General features: G+C 53.1%; 2 protein-coding genes across 5 annotated transcripts; both read left to right on the top strand.

Moving 5' to 3' along the window:
- Window positions 1–923: 923 nt before the first annotated feature.
- Window positions 924–14454, top strand: GOT2 (glutamic-oxaloacetic transaminase 2). Its single transcript, XM_066327731.1, has 10 exons — window positions 924–1064; window positions 6389–6545; window positions 7705–7833; window positions 8183–8242; window positions 8364–8525; window positions 8971–9075; window positions 9954–10104; window positions 10779–10944; window positions 11863–12013; window positions 12481–14454. The coding sequence occupies exons 1-10, from the start codon at window positions 997–999 to the stop codon at window positions 12601–12603; spliced, it is 1272 nt and encodes a 423-aa protein (XP_066183828.1). The 5' UTR covers window positions 924–996; the 3' UTR covers window positions 12604–14454.
- A 100-nt stretch (window positions 14455–14554) lies between these two features.
- Window positions 14555–20204, top strand: SLC38A7 (solute carrier family 38 member 7). Of its 4 annotated transcripts, XM_066327728.1 has the most exons (12): window positions 14555–14665; window positions 15442–15673; window positions 15882–16282; window positions 16515–16713; window positions 16803–16947; window positions 17638–17736; window positions 18630–18687; window positions 18812–18926; window positions 19140–19287; window positions 19370–19569; window positions 19837–19891; window positions 19985–20204. In XM_066327728.1, exons 3-12 carry the CDS (start codon window positions 16016–16018, stop codon window positions 20085–20087), a joined length of 1389 nt encoding a protein of 462 aa, XP_066183825.1. In that variant the 5' UTR covers window positions 14555–14665; window positions 15442–15673; window positions 15882–16015; the 3' UTR covers window positions 20088–20204. The 4 variants fall into 4 exon arrangements, with proteins under 4 accessions (XP_066183825.1, XP_066183827.1, XP_066183824.1 ...); XM_066327730.1 differs by lacking the exon at window positions 15442–15673; XM_066327727.1 differs by lacking the exon at window positions 15442–15673 and having other exon boundaries at window positions 15842–16282.
- Window positions 20205–22190: the final 1986 nt, after the last annotated feature.

Below are 22190 nucleotides of genomic sequence, written 5' to 3'. Positions count from 1 at the left end.
GCAGCCCCTTCTGAGCATGTAGAGCCCAGTACAACCCTGTACAGCCCATTATGACCCAGTTCAGTCCCACACAGCCCAGTATGGCCCAATATAGCCCTGTACATCCCTCTGTGGCTCAGTACATTTCAGTATGATCCAGTACCACACTGTACAGACCTGTGTGGTGTTATACACTCCTACATGGCTAAGCACAGCCACTACAGACCTTTACAGTTCCACATGGCCCTGTACACCTCAGAATGGCACAGGACAACCAAGTACAGCCCCATACACCCCAGCATGGCCCAGTGCAGCCCTGCACAGTCCTGTACAGCTCCGTATCGCCAAGTAGAGCTCTGTATATCCCTGGAGAGTCCCATGTGGTGTGCTACAATCCTGTATAGCTCACTGTGGCCCAAGACTGCCCTGTGAAGACTTGTATGGCCCCATATGGTGCAGTGCAATCCTATACAGCTCAAGTACAATGCTGTACAGCCTAGTATGGTGCAGTACCGTCCTGTATGTCCCAGTATGACCAAGTACAGCCTGGTAAAAGATGGTCCAGCACATCCTAATTGAGTCCTCCATATCCCAGTACAGCCTACTATAGCCCAGTATGGTGTAGGACAGCCCAGTACAGCCAGTATGGCTGGTACAAGATGACCCTGTACACTCTAGCATGGTCCACTACATCCCAGTCGAGTCCTGAATATCCCAGCACCGCCTAGTACAGCTCAGCACAGCCCAGCACCGCCCAGAGCAGCCCAGCACCGCCCAGTAGAGCCCAGCAGAGCCCAGCAGAGCCCGGTACAGCCCGGTACAGCCCGGTACAGCCCGGCACCGTCGCGGACCGAGCGGGCGGGCGGCGCGGCTGCACTGACCCGTAGCGGCCACCAGGGGGCAGCGCCGGCAGTGCCCGGCGCGGTGCGGCGCATGCGCGGGGCGGAGCGCTCAGCCGGCGCCCGTGGTGAGAAGTGTCCGCCCGCCGCCGCCGCCGCCGCCACTGCCGCTGACGCCATGGCGCTCCTGCACAGCCGCCGGCTCCTCGCCGCCCCGCGCCTCGCCGCCGCCGCCTCCCGCGCCAGGTGAGGGCTGAGAGGTGGCTCGGCCCCTGGGGCCGCCCGCCGGTGTCGGCGGAGGGGTTTTCCCGCGGCTGAGCCCCGCTCCGAGGTGGCGGTGGGGGGAGGCTGCGGGAAGCGGATCTCCCCGTGCTGCGGCGGGTGACGCCGCGCTGGGGAAGGGGGTTGCCGGGGGGACGGACCGCGCTCCGATTGGCTGGGGAGGGGGATCCTCGCCCTCTGATTGGCTGCGGCCCAGCCCGGCGCCCCCCGCCTGCCCTTGAGGCGCCGCCGTGGAGGGCGCGTAGGCACCGGGGAGCCCCGAGAGACGGGGCCGGGGGGAGCCTGTGCCTTAACCACGGGCTGGGGACACCCGGTGCCTTCACCCATGGGTTGGGGACACCTTGTGCCTTCAGGGATTGGGCCGGGGGGTTGCTAGTGGCGTACACTGTGCTACAGGGCACGAATGATGTGGCCAGTGAGAGGCTGGACGTGCTCCGGCCATGTGCGCTCGCAGCGCAGGAACCAGCCATGTCCTGGGCTGCATCACCGGCAGCGTAGGCATCAGGTAAAGCGAGGGGAGTCTGCCCCTCTGGTCTGCTCTGCTGAGACCCCACCTGCAGCCCTGCGTCCACCTTTGGGACCCCAGCACAGGAAGGATGTCGACCTATTCGAGCAAGTCCAAAGGAGGCCACAAAGATGATAAGAGGGATGGAGCACCTTTTCTACAGGGAAGGGCTGAGGGAAAGAGCTGAGGCTGTTCAGCCTGGAAGAGAAAAGGCTTGGGGGTGGCCTAATTGTGGTGTTCCAGTATCTAAAGGGAATACAAGAGAGCTGGAGAGGGACTTTTGACAAGGAGTGTGGAGCAGCACACCCATGGAGTGCCAAGACAAGGGGGAATGGATTTAAATTGGCAGAGGGCAGGGTTAGATTAGGTATTAGGAACAAATTCTTCCCTGTGAGGGTGGTGAGGCCCTGGCACAGGTTGTCCAGAAAAAGTGCCTGTCCTATTCCTGGAAGTGTTCAAGGCCAGGTTGGACAGGGCTTGGAGCATCCTGGTCTGCTGGAAGGTGTCCCTGTCTATGGCAAGGGTTTGGACAAGGTAATTTTTCAGGTCTTTTCCAACCCAGACTGTTCCAGGATTCTACATGCTGTGAAATGGGGCTGAGGTGGTGCCGTCTGGCTGCCCTGTGTAGTGGGAAAAGGGACCTCTGCACTGTACAGTGGGCCTGAGGATCATGCACGGTGCAGCAGTTACCCCACGATCCATGGAGGCTGGCTGTGCCCTCATGGATCCCAGGATCCATGGGAGTAGTGCTGGCTGTGCCCTCAGGGGTACAAACCCTGGCAGGAGCAGGGTGGGAGTGACTATGTTTCTGTGAGGACCAGTCCTGCACTGGCAGCTCTGGATTCTGCTGTCTCTGGTCAGCAGAGGTTTGGATAGAAGGATGCTACACAGCTGCTGGAGCTGTGTGAAAAGCCCAGAACAGTTTCCTCGAAGTACAGCTGACCTGAGAGCCATGGGGCTGGGAACATCACTGAGAACAGATGGCCAAGAAGCAGTGTGCAGAGGGATCTAGACGAGGCCTTGCTCTCTCCAGAACCCTTTGATTCCTGGCCCTCACTAGTGGGGAGGTCTCTGAGAAACAGTTTCCAGTCTCCATCAGAGCAGGAAAGCAGTGAAGTTTTTTTTAATCCCCCTTCTAGCAGTCACTACTGCTTCTAAGCCAGGCCTCTGGCTCTTCTCAGCAGGGACAGAAGAGCAGCTGTCTAGAACTTGTGTTTTGTCCTCGTGGACTACAGCAGGCTGTGAAAAATATAGAACCTGCTGGCATAAGCTTTGCTTTTCTCAAGCTTGTTATACAGCAGACTATAAATTACTAGATTGCATTGAGGTCACCCAAGAGAGGTTTTTAAGGATTCTAAGTAAGGAGCCTTTGTGCACACCCCCATTTTCCTGTTCAGGAATTGTGGCTTATTATGCAACAAGGAAAGCCAAGCACTGATTAGCAGTTTCTGTTTCCTTATCTTCAGCAATATAATGTGATGCCCCAGCTGCTACCATTACTATGTGCTGAGAATGCTCTTTCTGAAAGCAGAATAAAGATAAAAGAGATAGGAAATGGTTAAAACTGCTCCGTTGACACACAAATGCTAATTAGGGTGATAACTCAGTCTGCTGCTCTGATGTATCACAAGACAGCTATTTAAATACTTTTCTTGGTGGAAAGCTTACCCGAAGCTCACTGGGGCAAGGAATTTGTAGGCTTGAAAGGCTCTGTAGTAGCCAGCAGCCTGTTGGCATTGTTCTTGTTTAAATATTTGCTATAGATGTGGTTTACGTACAGCCCGACAGCCTTTGGCCCCTCTCTCTGCTCTGGCTTGCAGAACTGCTGTAGGGGCTTTGGCAAAGCTTCTGAAATCCAGTATCTTATGTGGCTCTACCTCAGGGAACGTGGGCTGGCCTCTCCACAATGGAAACCTTCACTGGGCTTGTAAATGCTTGCTCCCTGGGCTTGGCTTGAGTCCCTAAAGCACTTCTTAGGTCTGTGCACTTGAGGCATAAGTTTCACATATATTTTTGAAAGGTGTTGCAAATTTATGCAGTTCCTGGTGCATTTTTCCACTCTTTCTGTCCCACTGCACTTGCAGCTGTGCATTAAACCAGCTCAGAAGACCAGCGTGGCTGAAGAGTACTGAGACTATTTGGATACCAGTCTGATGAGCATCTTAACTCTGACTGGGCCTTCTGTGTTGAAGTCCTGTAGCTAGAGAATGTGCTTACATGGAGTATCCCTCGGGTAGGTCAACCCTAGCTTAAGTTTACCTCTGGTTACTTTTCTGCACTGAATACCTCTGGCCTGGCAGAGATGTGCAGTTTATAGCTTTGACCTTTATTCAAGCCCAATGTTCTTTTAATTGCTCAAAATAAAATACAAGGCAAGAGGAGGGACAAAAACAGTAATGTGGTAGCAGTATCTTAGGGTTTGTGGCCTTGGACCCCTACTAGATCTCTTTTCCCCAAACCCCTTTTGGAAAGCTTTGCCTCTGTGATCTTTGGTATCCTGATGTGTTTGGACAACTCAGCCTAGACTTTTTTCTCCTGTCTCTCTGCAAGCTCACCTCCCTGGAAACACCAGAGGAGGTGTCTTGTTTTGCCTGGAAACAGTCATGCTGAGAACAGGAAAATAAGTCCTAAACTTACCCTTCGGTGCCTTAAGCCAACACAAAAACCGGATCAGAACAAAGGTACTTAACTCTCTAGAGTGCTGCAGCTTAGGTAAATGCCTGCAGGATCAGCATTAATTGCAGTATGTTAAAACTCAGTGACCTGCCTAAGCCTTAGCAGGATCGGGACCTAAATACCCCATACTGTAAGCTGCTTGGGGGAAAGCCCAGCAGAAAGAAGGTGCTGTCACCATCTCCAGAGTAGCAGCTCTTTAAAATAGATGGCCAGGCTCCTGCAGCCCTTGATACCAAAGTAATCCTAGACCAGGTAAACTGCAGAGAGACACATTACTGCACACTGCTCCTCTCCTTCCCTGCCTCTCCGTTGCCAGGAACACATTGGGAGGGGTTTGTCCAAAGCCTGCAGCAGGAGTTTGCTCTGACAGTCCCCTTGACGTGTTCTGCTTAGGTTGGTTCCCCAGGTCACTCCCTCCACGGCAGCTGTAGCCCTTGTCCCTCTCTGGAGGGGGTGTGTTGGTGGCATGACTGACTCATCCTCCTTTCCAAGCTAATCCTATACTTGAAAGGTAATTAAGACTGGTTAGTGGTCTAAAAAACATTAAGCACTTCTTCGATCTTTAAACTACCTCAGGTGACTCTACCTCTTCCTCAAAGCCTGTCAAAAGGAGAAACAGACTTTTTTAAAATTTGGAAATAGTGTACAGATGGGAAGAGCAGTTAGTCTGAAGAGGGCAAATGATGTTTGGGACTCCATGAGATGGAGTCTACATACATGGGACAGTGCAAAGTTTTTCTGTAGTGAGTAAACTTGGCCAAAATGGACCTAAAACAGGGACAGAGTGGAGAGGAAAGACGATTTTGTGAGTTCTGCTGATCAGTAGCTGACCGCCAGGTGCCACAGATGTGTATCTGCACTACAGAATGCTGAGTACACCCAGCAGGAGTTCTGGCTGGCCCTGGGCTGGCTCCGGGCTGCCTGCATTGCCTGGGGCAGGGACCGGCCCCAGGACAGCATTCCCAAGTTGGGAAAGGATCTTATCAGATGAGGTAGCCTTTCCTGGGCTGCAGAGCTTAGTAAAGCTGATATGTCTCTCTGTGTGCTTCTCCTTCAGCAATCAAGGTTTGAGTTCTGTCCTCCAGGAGATAAACCCAATCTGCTTTGTATTGCACCCTTTGTTCTCCACTAAGCTGGGGGACCTGGGTAGGTGCCTGTGGTGAGTCAGGACACTCAGAGCTCGGTGCAGTGCCTTCAGAAGGGGGCTGTGACAGCCACAGCCCTCTGCCAGGCAGGTTAAAAAACACCACTCTGCTGCTCCTGCACTGTCTGCAGGCCTGCAAAGGCTGGACGTGGGACAGGGCAGAGACTGTGGCCAAAGGAAATAACAGGTTTCTTTTTATAGCATGGTCTGCTCTGCCCTTGACATTAAGAGAGCCTCTCCATCTTCAGGGTGTGCTGCCAGCAGGGCAGAGGCAGGTGGCTGCTCATGTTGGAGAAACACAAAGCTGCTCCTAATGCAGGGAGGTTTTGTGCTTGGCAGCAGGGGAAGGGTCTTCACATCAGAGCTTGTCACTTGTCACACAAGGAAGAAACTCCTCTGTGATTTCCTGGAAAACAGCATCTGTCTACAACAAATGGGGAGGCCGAGTTTGTAAGGCAAGGAGTGGAAATATCTTTGTTTTGTCAGCCAGTGTTGAGAGAAAAACAAATTAGTTTTCACGTACTAGAGCCTTTCCAGTAGTTTGGAAGGGACTCCATATTTGTGTTCTGTGCAATTGCCCGAGTCTGGCCAAGGTTCCCTGGAGGGGAATAACCTGTGCAATCCCACATGCAGGTTCTGGGCACTTGTCCAGAGCACACGAGTTCAAGGCTTCAGTTTCCTGGGCTCTTTGCGGTGTTAGCACATAGGGCAAACAGGAGCATTTCAACATGCTAATTCACTGACACAAAGTCAGTTATCTTCAGCTCAATGAACTGAGGCTCTTCACCCACTCTGTAATATATGATGTCACTTAAATGATTTGGTTTTTTGGGTAATTCTCTGAACACTATTTGTACCTTTTTCAGTGGTTTTAAAGATAACATTTCCCCTGAGAGTTTCTGTTGGTGCACATCTCTGCCCAGTTCTCCAGCCTCATGCTTAGCTTCTTCTTTCTCCCTTTAGCTCATGGTGGTCCCATGTGGAGATGGGTCCCCCCGACCCCATCCTGGGGGTGACAGAAGCTTACAAGCGTGACACCAACTCCAAGAAGATGAACCTGGGTGTGGGGGCATATCGGGATGACAACGGGAAGCCGTACGTCCTGAACTGTGTTCGCAAGGTGAGCTGGGCCAGATCACTCTGCTGCTGAGCACAGCCAGATCCAGGTGCCAGGTACCCGAGGGAGTCAGGGAGAGGGAAGGTCACTAAGCACTTGTCTGTTGGTCCTTTAAATAAGCTTTGTCTGTAACAGAGCAGGACAATGTTCCTGGATATCTCCCTTAGCAAGACTAATGCTTTTGAGGACATGACAGAGCCGTTAAGTAGTACAGGACAAAACAGGAAATACGTGTCCTGTTCCCATTCAGGTAACTAACTTGTCACGGAACTTACATGAGCCCTGCAATGCACCTGTTCTCTGAACTTCAAGGTGTTTCTTGAATAGGCCAATGTTCTTTAGGGCACCCCACAAGGGAGAAAGGAGCTGACATTGGCCCCTTAGTGGATTAGTCTTAGAAATTCTGCTGAGCCGATGTTACCGGTTTCCCCATAAGCCAGTTGAAAACTCCAGCCCAGGGAGCTGGGTGTGGACATTGCCCTTGAGGGGATTATGGGGTCTTTTAGGGCTGTCGTAGAAATAGGCTGTTAAATAGCTGGCAGCTGACACATGGATTGATTGGCTGCATTGACAGGGAGAGTGCCTTTGCCATGTGTCTCAGTGTGGGGTTTAAAGCTATCCCTTGCCCTTCCTCTCTCTGTGCAGCTGGTTCACAACCAGGGAGCCTGGATGGTGTCACAGGGACAGTTTCCTGGTGGTATGTGAATGCTGCCAGGGTCTGTGCCACTCCCAGCATGACAAGGCCTTGCAAAAGGTTTGCTATCCTACGTGGTTTGGAGATGTCTCCTATGTAGAGATAATATCTACCTCTCAGTAGCACTCAAGTCTTGCTTTCCTGCAGGGCAATTCCTGCTTGGGCAAAGTGTGTGTTCTTGTGAAGCAGTATTGGCTTGTAATGGGCTGGAAGTGGTGCTCTCTTCTGGTGCCAGGTTTCCTTGGTTCCAGAGTACCAATGCTGTTGCCCACTGAGGGGTCTGGCTGCACAGTTTTATCTGAAATGTTTACTGCTGCCCCTTGCTTGGAATGAGCCCTGCAGAAAAACTCCTGTAAACCAACCTTTGCCCCTTTTGAGCAAGCAGATGTGCAGAGAAGTCACCTTCAGCTGTCCACCATTCTCTCCACGGTGATGTCTTCCTTGCTGAGCTTGTGTCCTCCCTTCCAGGCAGAGGCCATGATAGCATCCAAGAAGATGGATAAGGAGTACTTGCCCATCGGGGGACTAGCGGATTTCACCCGGGCATCTGCAGAGCTGGCTCTGGGGGAAAACAGTGAGGCTTTCAAGAGTGGCCGGGTAAGGAGAGGCCCAGACACAGGGGGCAGGGAGGACACACGGTTGGTATGTGGGTGCTCAGCAAATGTGGAAGAACGGGTGGGGTATTGATGCTTTTGAGTTGTGGGCTGGCTGGGCCCAAGGATCACTACTTCCTCTGAAGGCTGGGGTGAAACAGCCCTGTCCAAGGAGGGGATTTAACCTTGCCAGGGGGCCCAACTCCCTGCCCTGGAGCTGGAGCTGCTGACCCCTGTGGTCCCTCCAGCCCCTTGTCCCTGTTTTGGTGTGCTGCTGCCAGTGCTGACATAGTGACTGTGCTCTCCCTGTAACACAACATGGCTACTCAGATATTTTTTTTCTTTCCTTGCAGTATGTTACTGTGCAGGGTATTTCTGGGACTGGATCTCTGCGAATTGGAGCCAACTTTTTGGTGAGTGCCTGGTCAGCAGTGGAAGGAAAGGATATATTTTGACCAGAGCTGAATTTTTAGGGTTTTCTAACAGCTTGAATGTATTCAGCCTGTTTGAACACTCTGTCTTTCTGTTGACCAGCAACGATTCTTCAAAGCCAGCCGTGATGTGTATCTACCCAAACCATCCTGGGGCAATCACACTCCCATTTTCCGTGATGCTGGCATGCAGCTTCAGGCTTATCGCTACTATGACCCCAAGACGTGCAGCCTTGACTTCTCTGGAGCCATGGATGACATTTCTGTGAGTTGCCTTCCATGCCTGGAAGTAGGGACATCATGTGGGGAAAAGGGTGGTGATCTTACTTTACCCTATATGTGATGATGCAGCATGAAGCTGTGTCAGGGGAAGTTTAGGCTGGATATTAGGAAAAGGTTTTTCACCCAGAGGGTGGTTGGGCACTGAAACAGGGTCCTGAGAGAAGTGGTCATGGCACCAAGTCTGCCAGGGTTCAAGGAGTTTTTTAATAATTCAGGGACATAGTGTGGATCTCAGGGTTGTCCTGTGCAGGGCTAAGGAGTTGAACTCCTTATGGGTCCATTCCAGCTTAGAATATTCTATCATTCTATGATGCCTGAAGGCATTAATCAAGGCTAGAAGCCTCACAGAGCTTATCTAAACTGTGTCATCTGTTGAGGAGAGTGCTCCGGTGTCACTGGTGATTCATTCTCTATAACATCTTCCTTAGAAAATTCCAGAGAAGAGCATCATCCTCCTACATGCTTGTGCTCACAACCCCACTGGAGTGGATCCCCGGCAGGAGCAATGGAAGGAGTTGGCAGCTCTGGTGAAGGTAAGCAATGTCCCAGGGGTACTCTGCCATTCCTGGGAAAACTACATCTCTGTCCTTAATGGGTGGCACCTGGTTTTCACTTGACTAAAGGTTATTCCCTTCCCTGAAGGCAGGATGGGTGTCATGTTTCTGACAGGAGCCAGCCAAATGCACCCAGAAAGCTTCTAGCTGACCATTGGGCTTTCTGCTGGCACCTTCCCAGGAAGCTGGAGTAGGGAGACCTGAAAGTAGAGCAGCAGGGTTGAAAGTGTGAGCTGTGATTGCTGTAGCAGAGCACCCAGTGCTGGTGTATTAAAAATGCTGGAACATCTCTCACATGTCTGGTGTCTCCTTGCAAGCTTCAGCTGGAAATAGACAGAGACAGGTTCTACTTCTCCTCCTTCCTGCTGCTCCATCAAGCCTATAGCCAGTGAAATTTGGCTTGGAGGTACTTGGCCTTGGTAGGGTTCTGAGAATTGGTAGATATCAAAGTGATCTCTGTGGCCTACAGAAGGGTAGCTCTTCTGACTAAGGGGCAGAGCATCTAGGTATCTGCCTAGCTAACTAGAGAGTTCCCAGGTGATTTTCCTGGAAACTGATAATACAGAAGACATTGAAGTAGACTATTTTATTACTCTTGAATCTACTGCTTCCTGGGCCAGACTTGCACATCCCATAAATGCACTGGAGGGTCTTCAGCTGCTGTTTTGATGTGTGGTGGGTAGCTGCAGGTTTTGGGCTGCTTTCCCTGTGGTGAATGAAGGGGAATGGCTCTCTTTCTGGAGGAGAATGGCTGCAGGTGGACAGACTGCTGTCTGCATGGCTTTTCTCAGCCTGCTGCCCTGCTCCTCGGAGGGGTGCTCAGCTTCTGTGACACTCTCTTCCATCTTTGCTGGCAGAAACGAAACCTCCTGGTGTACTTTGACATGGCCTACCAGGGCTTTGCCAGTGGGGACATCAACCGGGATGCCTGGGCCGTGCGGCATTTCATTGAGCAAGGCATCAACATCGTCCTGTCGCAGTCCTTCGCTAAGAACATGGGGCTCTACGGTGAGTAGGGACATGGCGAGGAAATAGTTTCATCCAGGCTGCTGGTGGGATCCCAAATACCTCCAGGGTTTAGCAGCCAGTGTCTTCCTGTTGCCTGTGTTTATCCTGCAGTACTGAGCAGGGATAACCCATTAGGAGCTGGTGGAGACCCTTCTAGAGAACAGGGATCCACTAAAGCTGTGTTGGGTGCCACAGTATAAGGATATAAAGCTTTCAGAGGGTGTCCAAAGAAGACTACAAAGATGGTGAATGGTCTAAAAGAGAAGCCATACAAGGAGCAGCTGAGGACACTTGGCTTGGTCAACCTGGGGATGAGAAGACTGAGGGCAGAGCTCATCAGCTCTGAGGGCAGCACCTTCCTCCCTCGGGGCAGCATCTGCTCTCTGTGACCAGTGACTGGACCCAAGGGAATGACATAGAACTGTGTCAGGGAGGACTTAGGCTGGATATTAGGAAAAGGACTTAGGCTGGATATTATTCTTAACCTAAGTGGTGATTGGGTATTGGAACAGGCTTCCCAGGGAAGTGGTCATAGCACTAAGCCTGACAGAGCTTAAGGAGTGTTTGGACAATGCTGTCAGACACAGGAATCATGGGTTTCTTGGAGTTGTTCTGTGCAAGGCCAAAAACTGGACTCGATCCTTCCAACTCATGATATTCTGTGATTCTCTTAGGAGAGCGTGCGGGTGCCTTCACAGTGATCTGCAGTGATGCAGATGAAGCCAAGAGGGTCGAGTCACAGCTGAAGATCCTCATCCGCCCCATGTATTCCAACCCACCCGTGAACGGAGCACGCATTGCCTCTATGATTCTGAACACCCCTGACCTACGGAAGGAGTGGTAAGAAGAAATATGTAATGTTCATGACATTGAGGTCTCTTTGTGCAGCGCTGTGCTGTGCTTACTGTGTGCTGCTGCCACAGGCAGGTCTTAGCTTCAGGAACAGTCAGAACCATGTGTTTACTCTGGAGAAATTTCTGCTTATGTCCTGGCATCAGCTGGTGTCAGTTAAAGCTGACACAAACATGTTTTCCTTGTGCTACCTAGGAAGAAAAGACTGAAAAGAAAGGAATAAAGCTCCCAAAGGATTGAGGGCTGCAGGAGCTGCTTATCTAAGAAGCATAAAAGTCTGAGGTGGTGTAGCTATGTAGTGTGTCTCATATGGAGGAAGTGGAAGCATAAGCCCCCTAGGAATAAGACCTCATGCCCTAAGCCTGATTCCTGGTGTCAGCCTGTGCTGTTTTCCCAGCCTCTTCGTGCTGGGTCTCTCCCAGCAGCTGGTCTGGCAGAACAAAGGCTGGCAGTGTGCTGTGGCCTCGCTGGGGGCTGTTCTTTTGGCAGCCTGACTCTTGTGCCTGATCCAGGGTCCAGCAGAGACATTTCCTAGCTATGCTGCTTTAGAGCAGGGCATGTCTGCCAATGCTACCCCTGCACTCTTGGTTTATCTGTAGATACTATTTTATCTGGGTTTGATAGTGCTGCCATGTGGCATCCTATTGACCCATGGCTTTCAGATGTGAGAAATGTCTATATTCTGGTAGTAGTGTCCAGTAGCAATGGAATAAATAAAAAGAGGTCACCTTTGGGTATCAGGAGAAAGCAGCAGCTCCCCCAGCTGGAGCTGCATCTTTAAGCTCATCTGCATCCCTCTATGGGGCTCCTCAAGGTGGAGAGGTTGATTTTCAATAGCTGGGGTGGGGAGAACAGCAGTGGTGTGTTCCAGCCCTGCTCTGAATGGTTCCTGGGTTGGCTCCTCAGGCTCACAGAGGTGAAGGGCATGGCTGACCGGATCATCAGCATGCGGACTCAGCTGGTGTCCAACCTGAAGAAAGAGGGATCCTCCCACAACTGGCAGCACATCACTGACCAGATCGGCATGTTCTGCTTCACAGGGCTGAAGCCTGAGCAGGTAAATGCAATTCCAGTGGTCTCAAAGTGTCATTTGCCTTGTCAGTATGTTTTTGACTGCAGATGCCAAAATGAGCCTTGTCAGCATGTCTTCCTCAAGAGGAATATCCTCCAAGCCCTACACACTGGCACATCATGGGGACCCCGCTTTTGCTTTGTTCCCTGCTGTACTTGGGGAGGTTGAAAATAAGTGTAGCTGTCACTTCTACTAAAGCAAGTCACTTGGTGCTGCTCTGAAGTGACCTTAAAGGTCAGCTCAAGTGAAGTGACTCTTCCAGCTGAACATCTGCAGTGTTGCTGCTTGAGCTGAGCAGCATCTCTCTTGGTGCACAGGGTGTTCTGCAGTTAGTGGGATGCCCTGTTTGCTGGCAGCCAGTTTGCTTAGATTTTTAGCAAGCTGGGTAAATTTGCACTTTGCTGACACAACAGAGGTTGGCCTGCAGTTTGAACTTTGCTCTTTCACCCCAGGTGGAACGGCTGATCAAGGAGTTCTCAGTCTACATGACAAAGGATGGACGCATCTCTGTGGCTGGAGTTACGTCAGGCAATGTGGGTTACCTGGCTCATGCCATCCATCAAGTCACAAAGTAAAGACAAACGGGTGCCCTGGAGCTGGTGGCTTTCCCTTCCCCACTAGTCGAAGATGAGGAGGGAGAAGAAACAAGCAGAATACTTCCAACCACAGCACTTGAAGCCGCTGCTGAATGTATCTTGTAGATGAGTTGTTGTAGAAGCCTAGTCAAATCCACCCTGTGTTGAGGAGCAGGGACATTGCTGGCTCCTGCTCATCACAGCTGTTCTTCCCTGCTGTCCATCCTTTCTCCATCAGCCCCAGCACCTATCTATGCTGGAGGAAGCAAATGCTTAGCAATGCCATCCTACCAGTGTAGGCACCAAAGGCTTCTGCGCACACATTTCTCCATGAGAAGGCTTTGTGAGACTGTTGGCTGCTGGCCCAAGCAGCAGCAGGCAGGGAGCTGGGTGAGCTGAGTTGGAGGGCTGCTCTGGTGTGCTCCTCCAAATTCCTCAGCCAGTCCCTTGCTTCCAGCAGGCTTCATCTTCCTCCATCATCCCAGCCTGGGGCTGGGCAGCACCAAAGCTGTCCTCTGACAACCAGCTCTGAGGACTTCTCACTACCAAACTCTGCTCCGTTGCTGGCTTCACTCTTTCCATCTGGGACTCTCCTTTCAGATGTAATTCACAGTGGCATGAGTGCGTGGGGCTGACCAGTGTCCCTCTTTTAAACCTGTCTCAAACCTGGCGGTGAAACAATTTCTCACCCTCCCCTCCCCAATAAGAATCTCCTCTGAAAACTGCTCTCTGGTGGTCTTTGCCTCACCCCATCCCTGTCCTAAGCCCAGCAGTCCAGTCCTATACCTCCAGCAGCCCTCCCTGCAGTCTTTGTGCATGTCCCAAAGCTGTGGCTGGCCCTGCAGTATCCCTCTCACGTGCAGGTGTGGGGCGTCTCTCTCTGTTTTGTTCAACCACATTTCTGGTGACACCAGAAAACAGAAATCTTGAGAGAAATCTGAGAGCTGATGACTCAAACACCATTCACAAAAACCGAGTGTCCCTGAGGTCCTGTGACTTACTGGACTTTGATTTTTAATCTAAATAAAACTGGTGCATGGCTATGTTGAGCTGGGGACTTCATCCTGTCATTGTGCAGCTGGATCCTATCTCTTCCATGCACCAGACATTCCTTCTCAGGGCCGTGCTAGCACAGGGGATCTTACATGACCAGTGAAAGTCTCATTTCCTGAGAATCCCACACAGAAAGAGGCAGTTCCCACCGATGGCCCCAGGAGCACAGTGTATGTGAACTGAGGTTGCCCAGTTAGTGCGAGCTAGTGCCACGGCCTATGGCTTTCAGTGTAGGTGTTGCTGGGGAGAGGACAAATTCCCAAAACCTGTCTGCCTTGGGACATGGGGCCATCCTTGGCCACTGGCCTACGATGGAGTGGAGCCTCCCTAACCAGAGCTGGAGGCATTACCTCTTGTCTGTGAGCTGTCTCCATCCACTGGCACCTTTTCCCTCTGCAGCCATAGCAGGGTATGTAGCAGGGCAGTCCTCATTTTCCATTGCTGCCCAGGGCAGCTGTGTGCCCGTTGCAGCTGGGACAGGTCCGGTCTGGTGCACCTGTCCCGGTCTAGTGCACGTTGTTGCCATACTTGCTGGAAGGCTGGATCCTCCCGCCGCTCCCTGCCAGAGGGTTTCCGCTCCCACGCCGCTTGTTTACTGGCCCCGTGCCCACAGCCGCTGCTTGCTGTCCTTTGTGCAATAAACCGCTTTCCACGCCGTAGGTGCTGCCCCACGGTGCTGTGGGTTCCTGTGCTGTGGTCCCCGGTTCTGCGTAGCTCTGGAGCTGCCGCCTCCTGCCCTGTTCCCCGCGTGGGGCCGTTCTGCCCCTTCTCTGTACAATAAAAGCACCCTGGAGCACAGCCCCGTCTCTCGCACTCTCCTTGCCGCTGGTCCCCGCGGGTTCAGCCTCTGGGAAGGGCTGCCCGGAGGGGAGTGTTCCCCACCTCCGGGGCTGGACTACAACCCCCGGCGTGCAGCGGGCAGGGCGGGGCCGCCGCCGCGCCGCCGCCGCCGCCGAGCTCGGCCGGGGCCGGGGCCGAGGAGAACGGAGCAGAGAGCGTTCCCCGCCTGGTGAGTGGGGACGGGATACGGACGGACCGGGGGGACACACGCGGGGAGCCCAGCGACCGGCTGGGGCAGGAGTCTGTGCATCCCCTGCGGCCGCGGGCTGACCGTCACCGGCTCCGGGCCTCGCTCCTCCGGGCGGGGGGCGCCGCCGGGGCCCGAGCGGGGCCGCGGGGCTGTCGAGTCACCCTCGGTGAGGCGCCTGCTCCAGGGATTTCTGGTTGCCAGAGTATGGCGGCTTTGCCTGGAGGACAAGGACACCCTTCAGCATCCTCCCCCAGGCCGTGGGAGAAGCATCGACCCCCTGCAGCATCCTCGGCCGGGTGGGAACTTCAGCCCACGCGGACCCACCGGCATGTCCCTCCACGCTCCTACCCACGGGGCACAGGGCGGCCCTTTCCTCCCCTTCCTCAGGAATCTTTACAGAGCATTCATAGCACAAGCACAGAGTTTAAATAGCCCAGCAGCAAGGGGTGAGCTGGGCAGAAAGAGTCTTTAGATGTTCTCTAGAAATAAAAACCAGATTTCCTTGAAAAGAGATTTCTCGTGGTCATGTAGATTTCTGCAAAATCCTGCCAGGTTGTGAGGGTCGATCTCCTCCAGCTTGGAGGAACTGGGATGAGATTTGGACTTTCCAACCCCCAAGGGCTGTGATGTTGGAAACACCAGATCTTCAAGTCCAAAAGCTTCTGAGGTGTCATCTGCTGGTTGTCACCCTAGGGGTGCACTGGAAGGGGCCAGTCCTGCTTTTCCTGTTGACACGGTATTTCTGCTGCACACAGGTCATTCCTGTTGAGCTCAGCCTTGCCCTTTACTCAGGAGCACGTGCACAGCTGCTCTTGCAGAGCTTGCAGAAATCAGGTTTGGAAATCAGGAAGTGAGCCTGACACTGGGTCTCATGCCCACACAAAGACGAGTCCTGCTGTGAGGCTGCAGCTCATCAGCCCCAGAGCCAGGGTACAGTTCCCCATCCGACAGCAGTTGTGTCCTCTCCCTTGACTTGAGGGACAAGAGGTGAGTTCTGCTATATCTCTGCTGGTGTCTTGTGTGCTCTGACTGTGACCTCCCCAAGCTAAGACCCGGGGAACTCACTTCCCCTGTGCCCCCACCTGATGCCCGGGTTGTCCCTTGTTAATGTAATTTAACTAACACTTAACAGTGTCATTCTTCATCCCCTTGTAGGAGTAGGGAAGTGCCTGACTCATGTGTTGCTGCGTTTCAGCCTGTCTGTTTGCTGCCCTTCCTGCCTGATGGAGCCAGCGCTGGCTGAGGACCCTCCTCGAGGTGCCTGGCTGAGCCTGGGGCAGGACCACTAGTGGGACGTGGATGGTGGCGTGTGCCACCTGAGGAGGGACAATGGCTCAGGGCACTGGGAGCATCAACAGTGACTACAAGGATTGGGAGTGGAGTGACGATGCTGGTGAACGGGCCAGGCTCCTGCAGAGTCCTAGTGTGGAGACGGTGCCCAAAAATTCAGAGAGCCAAGGAAACAGTCTGGGGACCACGTCGGCTCTGGGAGCTGTCTTCATTGTGGTCAACGCTGCCCTCGGGGCTGGGCTGCTCAACTTTCCTGCTGCCTTCAGCATGGCTGGCGGCGTGGCTGCAGGCATCACCCTGCAGATGGTGAGAGACTGGGGAAGGGACAGTCCCCTGTCCCACTCTAGGAGGGTGCATGGGAGGGACATGTGGTGCTCCAGAAAGGGCTTGGGGAGGACCAGACTCCTAGGAAGAAGCTCTTTTGAGTGAGGTGCCGCAGAGATGCTCAGTGTATTCAGGGGTGGCTGTCTGGGGGGGCTCAGGGGACTTTGCCATGTTGTTGGCTCAGTGTTCCCTCCCTGTCTCTCTCCCATCCCAGTGCATGCTGATCTTCATCATCGGAGGCTTGGTCATCCTGGCATACTGCTCACAGGCCAGCAATGAGCGCACCTACCAGGAGGTTGTGTGGGCTGTCTGTGGGAAGGTGCCTGGCGTGCTGTGCGAGGTGGCCATCGCTGTCTACACCTTTGGCACCTGCATCGCCTTCCTCATCATCATTGGAGACCAGCAGGACAAGAGTAAGTGCATCCCACGGAGCAAATAATAATAACCAGTTGTTATCCCTTCAGCTGGAATGGCCACCTGACCATCTCAGTTGTCCCCACAGTCATTGCTGCTCTGGTGAAGGAGCCTGAGGAAGTTGGGGGCAGCCGCTGGTACACAGACCGCAAGTTCACCATCAGCATCACCGCCTTCCTCCTCATCCTGCCCCTCTCCATCCCCAAAGAGATTGGCTTCCAGAAATATGCCAGGTGGGTGGGAAGAGCCCTCTGGGGCTGGGAGTTGGGGTGGGCCAGTCAGCACCCACCTAAGCACAGTTGGAGAGGACAGGGACTGGTAGTTCTCGTGCCATATCTGCCTACTCACCATCTGCCTTCCCATGCCTCAGTTTCTCCATCTGGGAAGCAGAGGAGCAGCTGAGCACCGTGCAGCCACAGTGTTGTACTTCAGGGCTTGTGTCCCTCCCTTCTGCATGCTGGAGGAAGCAGGGAATGCTGCTTTCGACTATATTGTCTCCTATCTTTGGAGTTGGGAATCCAGCAGAAAGGAGAGCCAGTAAGTGTTCCTAGGCCAGTTGGTCTGCAGGCCAGCCCTGCTCCACCAAGAATCTTGGTGTGACCTGGCTGCTGGAGCTGGACCAGGGGCACCAAGGAGTATCACTGCTTCAACACTCCCATCCTTCTCCAGCCCAAAACCCAAGTCAGGCATGCCACTTACAGAAGCATGGAAAAACCCCCAAATGCAACGGAATTGTGTTGGAATCTGTTTGGGGGACAGTGGGTGACATTTCCTGCCATATTCCCATGGGAAAGGAGAGCAAAAATGGATCTGATAGGCAGGAGGGGGGTAGCCTGGGCTGTGCAGGGCAGAAGATGGGGGTGGAGAGATCCTCTATGAAGTAGGGAGGCAGAGCACTCACAGCCTCCTATCCCCTCTCACAGCTCCCTCAGTGTGATTGGCACATGGTATGTCACAGCAGTCATTATCATCAAGTACATCTGGCCTGACAAGGAGCTGGTACCTGTGGAGATCCCCACCAGGTGAGAGCAAGAGACACGATGCTGTTGGTGCCATCACAGCACTGCAGAGCCAGGCAGGGCTGTGAGAGCAAGGGCTGCAAAGGCTGGGGATGAATCTTTCATCAGTCCCATCCCTGGTCCCGGGGGCTCTGCATGTTGCTGCCAGAAGCTCCCAAGTGGCTGCACCTCTGCATGTTTCAGAGAAGCAGGTGGTGAAGAGGAGGAAAAGGACTTCTTAAAGGTCCTTTTTCTTAAATGGTCCTTCCCCATGGCTCCATCACAGGTTTTGATCAGCACTGACTGGCTTTTATCTCTGACATATGCAGGCCCTGGATTGCTTGTGCTCACCCAGCAACAAGGGCTGTGTCTATATTTGGATGCTTTTGGTTATTTCTTTGGCCAGCACAACCACTGTGGCTTATTCCCTTCCTCACAGTGTATATTTCTGGATCCAGTGCAGGAAACTTATTTTATGGCAGAGCAAAGGTTAGACCAGTTTTTTGCACCGCCCAATTAGATCTGTATTCTTTACTGATGGTTTCACTTTTGTATGCTCAGGTTTGGCTGTTTCTGTCTCAGTGAAAGGCACTGGTCTTCAGGGAGTACCAGGTCCCAGGAAAAGCTCATTCCATGCAATAGCGTCATCCTGGGTGGGGGGATGCAGTAACGGCAAATTCCCAAAACCTGTCTGCCTTGGGACACAGGGCCATCCTTGGCCACTGGCCCAGGATGGAGTGGAGCATCTCTAACCAGAGCTGGAGGCATTACCTCTTGAGTCTGTGAGCTGTCTCCATCCACTGGCACCTCTTCCCTCTGCAGCCATACCAGGCACTCCCAGCTCATCCTCCCCTGGGGCACTGAATGGGGGTCACAGGGGATTCTGGTCTGACTGACAGGTGTTTCTCTCTTGCCAGCCCCTCCACCTGGACAGCTGTCTTCAATGCCATGCCCACCATCTGCTTTGGGTTCCAGGTAAGGCTCCAAGGGGAGCTTGGCACTCCTTTTCCATCCTGTGGTTGCTTGGGTGGCAGACTAAAATCCTGCCTGTGTGATCGTCTTGGTGACTGGCTAAAGCCCTGTCTCTGTGTCCTGGCAGTGCCATGTGAGCAGCGTGCCCGTCTTTAACAGCATGAAGCAGCCAGAGGTGAAGACCTGGGGGGCAGTGGTGACAGCAGCCATGGTCATTGCTCTCTTTGTCTACACAGGCACTGGTGAGTGAGGGGACACTGTGTGAGTGTGGCACAGTCCTTGGAGTGGCTGTGACTTCAGGAGGGCAGGGACCCCCTGGTCAGCAAGGGTCAGAGGGAAAAGGGAGGAGAGTCCATCGAACTGTGCCCTGTGCCATATCCATCCAAGTCTGGTCCTTCAAACAGATGTTCAGGAGACTTGTCCCTGTCCCCTGCTGACTGGTCCCTTCCTGGCAGGAATCTGTGGCTTCCTAACCTTTGGAGCTGGCGTGGAGCAGGATGTCTTGATGTCCTACCCCTCCAATGACATCCCTGTAGCCCTCGCCCGGGCTTTCATCATCCTCTGTGTGCTGACGTCCTACCCCATCCTGCACTTCTGTGGCCGGTGAGCACCGGGAGAGATGGGGCTGGTGTGGGAAGGAGGAGCAGCACGAGGAAACCCCTCTATCCTGGCTCTGTGCCCACAGGGCTGTCCTGGAGGGCCTCTGGCTCCGCTATACTGGGATAACAGTGGAGGAGGACGTGGTTCGGGAGCGGAGGAGACGCCTGCTTCAGACCATCAGCTGGTTCCTCCTGACACTCCTTTTGGCTCTTTTCATCCCTGATATTGGCAAAGTTATCTCTGTCATTGGGGGCTTGGCTGCCTGCTTCATCTTTGTCTTCCCAGGTAGGGCATCCTGGGGTGCTCAGGGACTGACAAAGGTCTCATGGTCTTGTGTCTTGAAGAGGGAGGAGCAGGATGGAAACACAGAGATCAGGAGATTTTTAGAGGAGGGCAAAAATATGGTGTGAGGGCAGTCAACAGCCCAACTGTTTTTGCTGGACTTGCTGCTCTATAAGAGGGAGTGGAGCTCCCTGTTTTATGGAATGTCCCAGTGGACAGTCCTCATCTGGTTCTAATGCCATCTGGTTCTTTGCCTCCCCTGCCTTTCAGGGCTTTGCCTGATTCATGCCAAGCTCTCCGAGATCCAGGAAACCCGGGCAATCAGGTAACTGAAATGTGCCTCCCCTCTCCCCCATTTCCCTGTGGATACTGGGGTGAAGGACTCCTCTAAATATGCCCTGTCCTCCTGCATCCACAGCTGGTGGGCCCAGGTCAGCTATGGGGTGTTCATGGTCACCCTTGGAGCCTTCATCTTTGGACAGACCACTGCCAATGCCATCTTTGTGGATCTTACAGCCTGACTCCTCCAGGCTGGACTGCACTGCTGCTGCTGAGGGGATCGAGATTTCCCCTAGGACCAAAGGGAAGTGGAAAGAAAACATGTTGGTGTGTTGGGAAGATCCAAGAGAGACGTTGTGACCTGGGGCTTGGCTGAACAAGCCCTGTGGTGGTTTGTATCTCATTGTCTTAAGGCACCAGGCAGTCAGGCTTCTCTCAGCCCTGGCTCCCTGGTGAAGCCAGAGCAACACTAAGAGGGGACCTGCCATCCAGGGCAAGCTCCTTCTGCCCCTTGGAGTAGACATCACTCCCTTAGGCATCACTAAGGGGTCATGGTTGGGGTTTGCAAAGCCATGCTGCTCTCATCTGTGTACCCTTGTGCTGGTGGAGCTCCTCTCCACAGCTAAAACGCCTTCTCCCAACTTTGGAGAGAGAAGCAGTGTTCTACATAAAAGGAAATAGTAATCATGTTTATCAGACAGGGAGACACCCCCATAGTCCTGTGTCAATGTTTGGTTTGACCTCTGGTTTCCTGCCAGTCTCCTGCCCCTACTCTCGCATCTCCCTCCGCCTGGGGGATTGCACTTTATGTTACAAAGGGTTGCCTTCAGCCTGTTTGGGTTTTTTCTTTTGAGCATCAGAATGACCCTGGGGTAGGGACATGCCAGTGCCATGTTTTCCTTGTCAGGGGTTGTTCACTCAGTAAAGAAGCTGCTGTGACTGGATTGACCTACTGAAGACACTACAACAGAGCAAAGCTCTTCTCCAGATTTACAATCTCGTTCTTCCAGGTGTCCAGGAAATGGGACTAGGCCAGGTTTTAAGGGATGCTTTTGGGATAAAGCAGTCAGTATTAATTTGTTTTATATTGTTTTCTTGGTCATTTACACTCCCTATGGCTGCTGTTGCTCTGGGCTGTCCCTCTGTTGCCTGTCTGGACGATAGTTTAATTCCTGCTTTTTCTGTTCCCCTGAGCAGTTCCCCCAGCTGCAGATTTGGCTGAGGGCGTTAAAACTTTTCTTGTTCTGTCTTTGAGTTTCCTTTTATCTTGTTTGGCTTCTAAAACCCTTGGGGAAGGAGGAATTCAGGTATAGCAGTTGATGCATCTGTGACGAGGGTTCAGCCCACATTTGTGTAAAACCTGGCCCTGCACCTCCTGCATCTTCTGGAAGCAGCACAGGCTGTTGTGGTGGGAAGGAGAACCATGGCTTGTGCTCCTTTACTTCTCAGTGTGGCTCTGTCCCACTGCAACTAGTGGCTGCAGGAGGGGAGACAGCACATGGACGCTTCCCCACGCAAAAACGTTTGGTCTGTCCTTACGAACACTGTGTGTAAATGCAGACCTCACCATTGCTGCTTGGGACAGGGAGACCCAGATGGAGGAGGAAGAAAAGCCCCAAGCACAGCAGGAATGTTTGAGGGATGCTGTGAATGCACAGATCCCTCCTGCCTCTCCCAAGGGATTTCTAGCATCTGTGCCCTCATCTTTTGACAAAACCAGGCTCCACCAGTGATGCCCCACTTGTATGGCATCAGCTATGTCCCAGGCCCCTTTGCCAGGCTCTTGCCTGGGAGCAGGAGCTGGGGCTTGGGGACCCTTTGGCATAAAGATGTCCAGCTGTCCTGGATGTGGGGAGCACAGAGCCACCTCCCATGGAACCCAGCAGAGATGCTCAGCAGTTCCCTATGCTGAAATGCCTTCCAGTGCCCCCCCTGCATGACGATGAAAAGGTTTGGTACCTGGTGGGTCTTGTGGCCCTGGCTTTCCTGAAGGTGGGCTAAGCATGAGGAAATCCCTTGGCCGAAGTGAAGGAGGATACAGTGTCTCATGTCACCTGGGAAACACTAGGCTCCCATGGTGCTCTCTGTGGCAAAGGGCAAGGCAGGTCTGGAGGTGCTGTGGCTGTTCTGTTTGCCTTACTGCTCCCGTTTACAAACACTGGCCTTTTAACATGTATTTTGTACATGCAGAAAGTGGAGGGTACTCAATAAAAGTGACATTGTGATGCGTGTGTCAGGCCACCACGAGGTGGTTTCTGTGGGAGATGCTCCCAGGTTGGATACAGGAATGAAGCAATATCCTGAAATGCCATCGCAGCTCTCCGAGCTTTGGGACGGATGGTGTG

The sequence above is a fragment of the Sylvia atricapilla genome, chromosome 12, assembly GCF_009819655.1.
Source record: "Sylvia atricapilla isolate bSylAtr1 chromosome 12, bSylAtr1.pri, whole genome shotgun sequence".
In the NCBI taxonomy this organism is placed as follows: Eukaryota; Metazoa; Chordata; class Aves; order Passeriformes; family Sylviidae; genus Sylvia; species Sylvia atricapilla.
The sequence above is the reverse complement of the archived record's forward strand: the minus strand, read 5'-3'. Positions and strand labels throughout refer to the sequence as shown.